Below are 11,699 nucleotides of genomic sequence, written 5' to 3' on the forward strand. Positions count from 1 at the left end.
CTGCAATGCATGTGGGCATTGTCAGTTTAACTATAGCTCTGGTGAATTTCAATAGTGAAATCCTTTGGAAATCTTCAATAATTGTTGTTGATTGCTTGGATGTGACTAGTAGTTCCCATTGTAAAGTGGGGAGAATGGCGCTAGGCTTACCGCACCGTGACGTCACTGCTGGAAGATGTCAGGAGTGAGGTGTTACTATATGTGTGAAAAAATGGCTGCTCCCAGACTCAGAGATCACAAGAAAAATTATACCTTTTATTTCTTTACTGTTTAACTCTAAATTCATTAAATCCCTACAAGCGTATTAGTTTTAGGTATAAATAATGACCCATTGGTTATTTCTTGCTGACTTTTCCATTAAAGCACTGAACTGAGGGGCTATGAATCAGTCACAGACATGCAAACAAAAACGGTTGGATAATAAATATGTGGTGCTTCACAATTACATTAAAGCAGGTATAGAATATAGTTTGGTATATTGACTGTAACAACAAATTCACTGCATCTTGTCCCCTAGATTTGGTTAAACTAAACACAATGAATTCACCAGAGAGACCGGTGAAGTTCCATCAAAGTTAAAAGAGTTAAAAAACAAACCACTGGACTTTGTTTTCGAAGCATGAAGATGTTTCGCTTTCCATCCAGGAAGCTTTTTCAATTCAAAATGTCGGAAGTTATTAATTATTACATCGATGATAAATGTAGAATAACCTTTAGTTAATTAGTTAAATTGCTAATTATTTTTACTTTGATTTTTTTCCCCGTACAGTATAGAAATTAAAACAACCACTATTTTACATAAATTACTGGAGGAAAACAAAAATCCACATAGGTTTAAATTAAAGTAGCATTAATTCATCTAATCATCAGTTGAATAGAAAAGCAGAAATCTGACCAATTTAGACCTTTATTTATTTATCATGGAAATTTCTCTGCAATAGTTGCTCCAGATGCTTGTTTGTTCCAGATGATATTATCAAGTTAAATCAAAGTTGGGAAAGACCCTCATAAATATTCTAATAGAAATAGAAATACTTTGAAACCAGGGAACCACTAAGACCGTTGGAGGCGAAACATCATCAGCCAATGGTTGACGACCCTCGCTGAATATTTGCTGCGTTCCGTGTGACGGATGAGAAAAGGTCTTGATCTAAACGCTTCCCGCTGAATATTTCGGACAGCGATCAGACAGATCACAGCCGGTCCGTAGAGAAAGCTGTGAATCATCTATGATCAATCCGTCTGCAGGTGCTCCACATGGCTGCGTTCTTTCACCACTGCTGTTCACCCTTTCTACCAATGATTTGTAGCATTTAAATTCACATATTTCTACCATTATTTATCGTCTGAACTGATCAGAATTATCACAGAGCTGAGCTCTGAAGAAAATCCTCCTCCATCCATCATTATCAACACTAACATCAAAGGTTTTCAGTCACACGTTGTCTAAGATTTACATTTACTGAGATTATAGAAAGCGCTGACCTGACAATGAAACTAGACTTCCTATTAACCTTTCTAAGAAACTATTCAGATGTTTTGTTCTTACTTTGCTGCCTTCTTCTTGGCTTTCTTCAGCTTCTTGGTCATTTTTTTCTGCACTTCCTGTTCCGTCAGCACGGTGAACACTTCTAGTACTGCATCATTCCCCTGAAACAGATGAGAAAGAAGTATTATTCATTTGACACAGACAATATAAACCACAAATACCTTAAATTTTCCAGATTTCGCTTCTAGAGCTTTCAGTTCTGCGCAATTCGCTTATTAAAACTACAGACTAATATCACAGCTGGCAGAAGAGGGAAAGAAGGTATGAAGTGAATTTTCTGCCAAAACCTTGCATACAAAAAAGCATGTTGCGCTCACACATAAAGCATGTTTCACACAAACAAATCTTATAAAAATTGTGTTGCAAACTCTCCTCAAGTGTCGCACACAAATTAAACTTGTTTTTCAAACCATCCTTAAATGTTGCACTCAAAATATAATTTATAGAGAGAATTAATGAGTCAATATAAAACACAAATATAAATTTAATTATTCAGTTTGACAAAGGAAAAAGTAATATTCCTGCTGCCTATGATATGTACACATGCACTCCATTCACTATTTCATTTTCTATTACAGGACTATGGTTAACAACGGTTTTCAAAGAGATGAGAACATTTAGACACCGTGAAACAATAAGATTTTTTAAGGAACATTTTGAAACAAACATAAACGTTGGCTTTCAGAGAAAGGAGTAGTCACTGCTGTCAGCTTCCTGTTATGAAGCAAACGTTTGTGTTTTCTTTTCTTAATCAATATCACTGCCGAAATTCTGCTATAACAGAAGGGAAGAATAAAATAACGGCGCTCATCTTTTATAAACATATCTGAAGTTTCACATTTAGTAGGTTGGAAATGAGGTGGAATTAACTCTATCAGCTCTTTCTACTCATGCGCGCTCCAGCGAGGGGATTCAAATTGTCGCAGGCATAACTACCTTCACACCGACACGTTTTAGTCATTCAGATTGGATGGCGCCTCCTGCTGTCGGTTAGTCAGAATGACAATTCTTCATTTATCATGTGACTTTTGGCAGAAATTTGCCGTGGAGTGTAAAGAATTGTCTCATACGCAAGGAGAGGCTGTTTTCTACGCGAGCAGAGATCATTTTGTACTCGGGGACAATTTATAAATTATACTTTGAGTGCAACATTAGAGTCCGGCTTGTTAAACTAGCTTTTTTATGTGTGCAACATTTAAGGACAGTTTGAAAAACAAGTTTTATTTGTGTGTGACATTTGAGGAAAGTTTGTAACACAAGTTTTATTTGTGAACATTAAGATTTGTTTGAGTGCGACATGCTTTATGTGTGAGCGCAATATGCAATGTTTTGGCAGAAATTTCACTCCATAAGAAGGATGGATGCAAGGAGAGGTCACAAGGAGGGATAATGGTTCATGGATAAGAGATCAAGAGAAAAGAAGAAAGCACCAAAGAAAGAAGTGGAGGTATGAAAGAGAAGGAAGGCTGGAGTTAAATAAAGGAGGAGAGGCTCAATGAGGAAAGGAGAAGAGGACACAAGAGTAGGAAGAAGGAAAGGAGGCGAAGTCTGATCATACCAAGATTCTTTTTTGCCCCTTTTTTTTTATATGGTGCCAGAACTCCAAAAAGGTCTGAATATTCAGTGATTTTACTGTAGAATAAAAATCTTTATTAGGTTTAGTTTTGGATTCCTTGAATGCTATGTTGTTCATCTTTGGCAAAAACAGAATATTATTATATTATTATTTAAAACAGTTCATTTAACTGGGATTTAAGTGTTTTCCAGTTAAAAACTGCTTTTCTTGACCAGAGGCAGCTAATTTTTCCCTCCTCTCTCTCAAAACACTTTCTTGATTTTTAGTAAAGAAAAATTGAAGCATAAAAAAAAACAAATAACAAATGAAATAAAATCTTAGGCAAAGAAAGTTAAATGTTTAAAAGCTTCCGAAGCAACTGAAAGAAAAAACCGTGTCCTCTTTATTATTTAACCGCTTGTAATTATTCTTTGAGTATTTAAACAGAGGGCAGCAGCGTGACGGCATCCTGTGATCTTCTGCTCAAAGCTAGGAACATTTTATTTGATAGAGCAGCGTGGTTAATAGTGGGAAAAAGAACAGGGTGTCTCCTTTAAGAAAAAACAAACAGCTGAAGGAGACTGGGCTCACATGACAGGCGATCACTCTGGCCTTGGTGTCTGCGGTCAGGGAGACCACCCGATCTCTGGCTTCTCTCAGGATGGAGCCGGCCTTCTTGCAGCTCAGGATGCGCTGAAGAGCAGAAAGTGACCCGGTTACGCCACCCATCAGAGCGCCGACTGTCCTTAGCTACACACTTTGAACACCTCTGTACCTCTTCCAGGGTCTCCTCCTCGCTGTCATCATCAGCTCCATCGTTTTCCTCCAGCAGAGATTTTCCCTTCTTCACTTTGGGTTCACCTTCAGCTTTTTTCTGACCAGGATGCAGAGCGTCAGACAGAAAGAAATGAACAAAGAGAGATGAACTAATGGGCTGGGAAACGCTGCCCTTTAAGAGGAGAACCGACCTGAACCACCAGTACAGAGAAATTATCCAATGTTTTTGCTTCTGATCTATTCCTTATGTCCTTTCCCCCCAAGCTGCGTTCATTCTCACCTCCTCCAGGTAGCTGATGTCCCAGGCGCGGAGCTCGCTGTCAGCTGATCCGGTCAGAAGCCGGTTCTCCTGGTCCAACAGAGCCATTCCCCACACCTGAAAGAGAGCCGGCCTCTTTAGACTCATCACAGCTTTATCTGACCTCAGTTTGCTGCGAAAGGAGGAACCAGGATTCCTGCTGATGGCAAAACTACGCTAAACCAATCAGATCCTCTGAGCAGGAGTCAAACTGAGTAACTTTTGACTGGATTAATAAGAAGTCGCCTCAGTGGTCTAAATGATTGAATCGTACTAAATGCTGCACAGTGAAAAGCAATTAAGCTCCTAAAGGCAATGCTTTACGCAGAGCTGAAAGTCATCGGTCTGTCAATATCAGAAAAGAAAATTTACCTTCTTTTTAGAGGAAATGTTAAATGCCTTGTAGCTGTATATACCCGTCTAGCCTACCATCAAATTGAGGACCAGTTGTTGTAAAATGAGGACATTTTGCTGGTCCTCACATGCTATTTAGCTAATGGTTAGGTCTAGGGTTAGGGTGTCAGTTGGGTTGGGGTGAGATATTCATTGATAATGCTTAGGTTTAGGTTATAGAAAGGTTTGAAAATGACTGAAAATCAATGGAAGTCCAAACATGGTCCTCGCCACAATAGAAGAACGAGAATGGGTGTGTGGGTGTCGCTCTTATATTCATATTTATTCAAAAACTGAGGGGGAGAAAAGAGTTTTAAATTGAAAAGATGCTTTATTTTGTTGATTATATGTTTTCTGCTTAACAAGTGATTAATTTTAATTAGTTAATTACAGACCCTGCAATTAACTCGATTAAATATTTTAACATTGTGTAACTTTTGGCCACCAGGAGGTGCTAGACTGCTAATTTTCTGAATTTTCTGAAAGGCAGAGGCAACTAGAGCTGTTAAAACTATCGTTTTCCACTAAAGATCAATTTCTACAACTAAACATTTGTTATGTATTCTCCGTTGTCCTATGATAAAATATGATGGTTTACTACAAATTCATAATTCAAGTAGAAACTGAAAAATTATTAGAATGCCAGCGATCTAATTGTAGATAGAAACAAGGTAAAAAAGAATAGAGTCTGTATCCTGAGAATCAGAATCAAATGAATTCTGTCATTTGAACGGATAGGAAGCCCTACAGTCACTAAATTAAACCGTTTCCCTCTGTGTGTTAGAATCTGATAGCAGACCAATTTAGACGGAGAAGTCATGGAGTTGTAGTGTAAATCCTACATCAGAGAAATAAACTCATGTTTGTTTAGTTAAAGTTCAGATTAAGTTAGCTCTGATGAGGAACTCAGAGTTGCTTTAGAGAAACACTGGAAAAACGATCAGAAATAAGTAAAAATGTGTTAAATTAAGTGTATTTACCCTTAATTTGAGCTTTTAAATTAGATAATTTGCCAATTGAATGAGTATTTTTACTCTTAAAATAAGATAATTAGATAACATGCACTTGAAATAAGACAATGAAATTGGGTTTTTTTTTGGTTTTTTTAAGTATAAATTGCTTATTCCTTTGTCAAAGTGTCTCTTTTACTTCCTCAAACAAAGAACAAATGCACTTTTAAGAAAAAATGACTTCTCTAGATTTCCATTTTTTCCAGTGTGGCTTGTATTAGTGTTTTTTTTTCTTGTTATGTACATGCGGAAATTTATTACAGCATTCAGCAGCTCAGCTTTGAGATCATTTCGATTTCAACATAGTGTTGGTAATGTATGACAACTTCTAAAACAATATTTCTCTTAGGAAGTTAAGCCCTTAAAGTCTCTAAACTGTGAACCGATAAAAATGTATTTCCTCCTTTTCTAAGTGGATCCCTATTAATGCTGCTCTGTGTGCAGCGCAGGAAGCTCTCACCTCACTGCGGTGTCCCACCATGGTCTTGAAGCAGTGCTGAGTGTCCAGATCCCACCACTTCACAAACGTGTCCTTAGAGCTGAACAGCAGAAACACAAAAGGTTACGACGGCCTCAACATGATTTATAATTTCCTCTCATCGTTTAAATTTACACTAAACAGAAGTTAGAACAGATACTGTTGGACATCGATGCCATTCAATCGAACGCTGATGAGATTTTCTACTGGAGTCTGTTCTGGAGATAACATTCCTGCTTGTTTTTGATCTATTAAGAACTAACTTTATTATCGATTATGTCATAAAATGTTTTATTTTACAGAATCCCAGTAAAATAAATGCTACTTTTTTAGGTCTCTAAAGCCGCTGTCACACCTTGACGATTTACACCAACGAATGCCTGACGTACGATACATCTGGCATAAACGCTGACATATGTTGTATAAGTTATGGGTACGCTGAAGCACGCTAGAACACGCTGACGTACGGCAAGAAATTTTTAACATAATTAAAATTTCTCGCCGTATGCCAGCGTATGCTCCTGCGTGGGGAATAAGTTACAGGTGATTTGATCGCTGACATATGTTAAGTGTAAGTTACTCTTAAGTCATGATGTCTAGCTCATCCAAAACCTATGAGTAACTTCTGCATAACTTAGGCGTAGCTTATAAAGAACTTATCTCCAACTCTTAACGTAACTGACGTGTTCCAGACGAGCGCTGAACATACTTCTAACTTCCTCGACTCCTCACCTCCTAGTGACGATCTGCGGTATTACTGCCGGTATTGAAGGAGGAAATCAAGCAGTTGGTGGTGGTAATGCACCAAAAGTTGTTTGCCAACCTCCAATAAACACAAGAAGAAGAAAACGAAGGAGGAGGGAATCAAGCAAATCAAAATGGCGGCACCCATCACATTCAGAAAGTTATGCTTGATTATTATTGCTGTACTTCGGTGTTATTATTTAAAATGCCATTATTTAAAATGTTGCGTGGAGAAGATTTCGATTGTTGTTTATAGTTGAAGAAGAAGTTGTTCTTCTTCTTCTGTTTCTGGAGGGGCATTACCGCCAACTACTGGGATGGAGTGTGAATCGAGATGTGCAGCCAGACGGAGATTATGGTTCTGCTCATGCGCTCTTGTTATCAAAGAACCGAGCCAGGGAAAAACGAGCCGAGCCCACCTCTGGAACTGGTCTGCAGTTAGCACGGTCCGGTTGTGTCTAGCTCGGTTCAGTTCAGTTTGCTTTCCATTTACACACGATAAGTTATCTCAGTTACTGAGCTCGGACCGGTCTTGGCACGGTTTTTCAAGGGTAGTGTAAATGGGGTATATGTATGCTCCCAAACTTGATAAATACAAAGAAAGTTCAGCGTATGGCAGCGTTTTAGAAGATCCTGGGACGTCAGGCATACGCTGGCTAAATCGTCAAGGTGTGACAGGAGCTTAAAAGGCTCAGAGCTCCTTAGATTTTATATGCAAACAGTGAGAAAGGAGGCAACGGCTGATCAGGTTCAAGGCTGCCGACCTTGTGACCAGGAGGTTCTTGTCTTTAAGGAACAAGGCCTGTGTGATGAGGTCCTTGTGTCCCCTCAGCCTGTACAGTCCACACTCATTGATGATGTCCCACACAATCACATCTGTGTCCTGAAAAGAGAGAAAAGCTGCAGCTAATTAAGAAGAAAGAAAATGCACAGAAGAAAAAAACCTCTCAGTAATGTGGTCCTAAAACTCTCCATCAGGGAAACTTCTCAAAGAGTTTGCTTCCCTTCTGAACTTTTGCCTCGTTACAAACTTTCATCTGGGTTTTGTGTAACAGGCCGACACACACAGGTGTGACTGTGAGGAAGTGAGACTGTATTCAGCTTCTAGAATAAACCAAGTGCAGCTCAAATGACGTGATGCAAAAACACAGAAAACAACAAACTCAGAGCAGTTTTAATGGGGAGACAGTGAAGCAGGACTTTACCTTTTAATGAAAGATTTCACCTGATTAAGGAGAAAAAGGGCAGAGAGTTTCCATATCAGAGGAGGAATATTAATGGAAACAATCATGGCGGCTGGGAGAGAAGTTTTGTACTTTTACAATTACGAAAAAAGGTGAGTAAATTCAGCCCATGGCAACGAGATTTTTATTACAATAAACCTTCATAATGAATTAAGCAACAACAGATTTTCTCTAAGCTAAAATTAAGCAAACAATATTTGAAAAGAAACATTTTTGAGGTAATGTTTGTAACATCCTGCAGCCCCAAAACCTCCAGCTTTGTTTCTAACTGTTGAGCTGTTTGTACCGTCAGCTTTCTGTTCTTCTTTTACATCTTTAGAAACAAAGTGAACCGTCTTTCTTCCTCTGAATATTTCAGTAATGTGTCTGTTAGCCGAATGTTTCCCACTGACAACATTTAGCATTTCATTCAGGGTTTATACAGAAATGAGGGACTCTAATTTAATGCTTTTTAAGTCTGTCTGTCTGTCTATTATACAGTATCAGAACGATACCTTAGAGCCGGTGACGAGCCGCGCTCCGAGCGCGTCGTAGCTCATTACTGTGACCCCAGACTTGTGTCCATTGAAGGAGACGTTGCTCTCCCCGCTCAGCAGGTTGAAGATCCGCACCACACCGTCCTCGTAACCCACAGCGATGTGAACAGCGTCTGGAGAAGGACAGAGGAAGCTCACCTCGTGCTTCTGTCCCTGCAGGATCAGGACCTGGACAAAGAGAGGCTGGTGGTCACTGAGCTGCCACGACGTTTCACTCATAATCTCACCAGAATCTGCCCATAAAAGCCCCACCTTCTCTCCTTTTCGGACATCCCAGATGAAGACGTGTTCGCATGCAGCCACAGCCACGTAGCGGCCCTTTTCCCCGCCTCGAAGTGTGACGTATGTGATGTTGGCCCGCTGGCTGCCGATGACGCCGAACACGGCGCTGGCGGCGTAGCGCAGGTACTGCTTGGTCAAACCCATGACCGGCGGCCTGAGACGGTGTTCGATCCTGCAGCAAATAAAACATTTTACAGTCAGAAGCCAGGGATGCTATATATTATAGTTTTATCAGATAGCAAACAGTTAGCTGGAAAGCAGGTCATTGTGTTGAAATCTATTCTTAAGATTTTATTGAACTGGACTGAGTATATAAATACAGTAGCAGTTATTAAGAATCGCCCTTCCCAGTCTAACGCCCACAGAATGGCAGCCTACTACCCGGCGACTATCAGCCACTGGCCTCCTCCATCATATATTATTTATTTAGAGGAGGAAAGCGGGGATGAAGCTGTTGTGGAAGAGGACGCCAGGGCAGCAGAAGCCTGGTTTGGTGTAGAAGGCTTACAGCCGTACATGTTTGAGCCCTTGCCTCACAACGCTGCCAGTTCTGTTAGCTCTACGCCTGAAGATGAAGACACAGACGTCCATCCCCATGTTCACTGGGATGGAACTCAATGGGAAAGTAAATGATTGTTATTTCTTATTTAAACCGTTGCGTATATTAGCTGCGACATGAATCAATGACCGAAAACATTTGATTGACAGATGACCGTTGACATGTGATTGGCCGAATTTAGGTGTTCAGGCTGACGTATAACTAACTGGCCTACATAGGATAACGAAAAAAAAAACAGACTTTAAGACAGGATTCTTTTTAAATAGAAATTTTCTAACTTTAGGGACAATATGGTCTGATAAAAAGATTTATTTTAAACATTTATATACATGTTTAAGCCAGAATGATTTGACATTTAAATATGATTTTCCTGTGACTTTAAGTATTTTAATTTCTGCCAACTTTTCTTTTTTTTATAGTGCATTGATTCATTGGTGAATTCAGATCTCATCAAGAACATGCATGGTTCCTTTCATTCTCTATCGATTGCTAATATTTATTAAAAAATATATTTTTGTTTGCATTATGCAGTGTCTATCATGTTATTTGCATCGTTGACATGGAGGAAGAAATAAGAATATCAGCTTAAAATATATGCAAATAGATAGCCCTGTGACAAAGAAAAGAGGGGTTGAAAATATTTTACAATTTATACATTCTCTGAATTTGTCTTTTATATTCATTTCTATTAAATCTTAAATGCAAAACATGTTGGTGGCAGCGTGATGCTCTTGGCCAGTTGGAAAACCAACAGTGGGTTTGAAAACGTTTAAAGGGAAAGCAGTTTAGTGAAGCCCTGGAACGTGATTTTAACATTATGCAAAACTCATTTAAAAAATATCTACAATGTATAAACAGCATTCTAATTCTCACCAAAAGGTAAACTAACAGACGTGGTTTGTTACACAGGACATGCCGAGAGGGTGGAGTTGAGTAGTTTCCGCCGTTGAAAGAAGCCTAAGCTCCTTAAACTCCGCTCGGGTAGATTATGAGAGTTTGACAAATCGAGTGCACCTTTACGGAGCAGTCTGCGCCCTGGGCACACGTGGTGCTGCTCTCGCTTATATACGCTTTTAAAAATCGAAACAAACTCCTAATAATGTATATTAATGCTTCAGAAAACGCTGAGATATCAGTTACTATGAAGGTGTGTTTGAGCAAAGGTTGTTTTTTAGCTTACCTCTGAAATGCGGCTCAGATCTGCTTGCTTGTTTTCTTCCTCCGGCCGCTGAATCCGAATCAGACCTGACTAATCTATCGCAGATCGATAAAAAAAAAAAACATCTATAATTTTTTTACCTCTTAAACTATATGAAATATATTGCAACACATATGAGATTATTTTTATATTTATAGCTATATTATATTTGTACATATAATGTATCATTTATTCTAATTATATTATTATTCTCGTTTAAGATCAATCGTTTGCTTCTGTCTGCAATATCAGAACACAATTCATGACGTTGCTGTTCTCAGAAAATTAAGCGGATATTCATTTATTGCAACTTTTTGTAGATTTTTTTTTATTTGTAAGTATTTTTTAGCCTAAAAGTCGAAGTTAAGTGGTTTTAAAAGATGAGTTTCACCACGAAGGTCCCGAAACGACCACAGCGGAAGTGGTTGTGTCAATCAGTCAGCTGATTAAAGCAGGCGGAGCAATGAGTCAAGTGCGCGTGACGAAGATCATGCAAAAACACCGGAAGCTTGTTTGTAAGATTGACAAAATAAAAGCAAAAAAACAAAAAAGATTTTAGATTACCAACGTCTGCAATGGCCTGTTTTTTTTCTCTTTTTTTGTTTGTTGTTTTTTTTCTTTCGGGGATTATAGCTGCAGAACAAAACAGAAAAGAAACACGTCCTTCATGCTATTTCTATGGATCAAAATTGTTAAATAAGAAAAGGCCAGACTTTCCTTATTTTCTTATATACGCAGGTGAAGGCCCCCATCGTGTCCTGGACTGTTGATTACCTGACGGGCAGACCACAGTATGTACGCCTACAGAACTGTGTGTCTGACAGGGTGGTCAGCAACAGTGGGGCCCCTCAGGGGACTGTCCTATGCCCCTTCCTCTTCACCCTTATCACCTCAGACTTCAACTATTGCTCTGAGTCCTGCCACCTTCAGAAGTTTTCTGATGACTCAGCAATTGTTGGCTGCATTGAAAAGGGTGAGGAGAGTGAGCACAGGACTGTGGTGGGCAACTTTGTCACTTGGAGTGAGCTGAACCACCTATAGCTCAATGTGACAAAGACTAAGGAGCTCATAGTGGA

At 39.2% G+C, this 11,699-nt stretch overlaps 1 protein-coding gene across 1 annotated transcript in view; it reads right to left on the minus strand.

Annotated features, from left to right (window-relative positions):
* wdr3 (WD repeat domain 3) overlaps nt 1-10,664 on the minus strand; it is a 27,896-nt gene extending 17,232 nt beyond the window's left edge. Inside the window, exons 1-9 of the mRNA XM_015395742.1 lie at nt 10,606-10,664; nt 8,837-9,038; nt 8,543-8,752; nt 7,569-7,687; nt 6,043-6,121; nt 4,162-4,257; nt 3,880-3,978; nt 3,696-3,797; nt 1,550-1,650 (exon numbers count right to left, since the gene is read on the minus strand). Of these exons, the coding sequence (XP_015251228.1) occupies nt 1,550-1,650; nt 3,696-3,797; nt 3,880-3,978; nt 4,162-4,257; nt 6,043-6,121; nt 7,569-7,687; nt 8,543-8,752; nt 8,837-9,010 (980 nt within the window). The 5' untranslated portion in view covers nt 9,011-9,038; nt 10,606-10,664. The remainder of the gene's footprint in view (nt 1-1,549; nt 1,651-3,695; nt 3,798-3,879; nt 3,979-4,161; nt 4,258-6,042; nt 6,122-7,568; nt 7,688-8,542; nt 8,753-8,836; nt 9,039-10,605) is intronic.
* Between the last annotated feature and the right edge of the window lie 1,035 nt (nt 10,665-11,699).

Source organism: Cyprinodon variegatus, unplaced genomic scaffold, assembly GCF_000732505.1.
Source record: "Cyprinodon variegatus isolate N-32 unplaced genomic scaffold, C_variegatus-1.0 Scaffold757, whole genome shotgun sequence".
Lineage (NCBI taxonomy): Eukaryota > Metazoa > Chordata > Actinopteri > Cyprinodontiformes > Cyprinodontidae > Cyprinodon > Cyprinodon variegatus.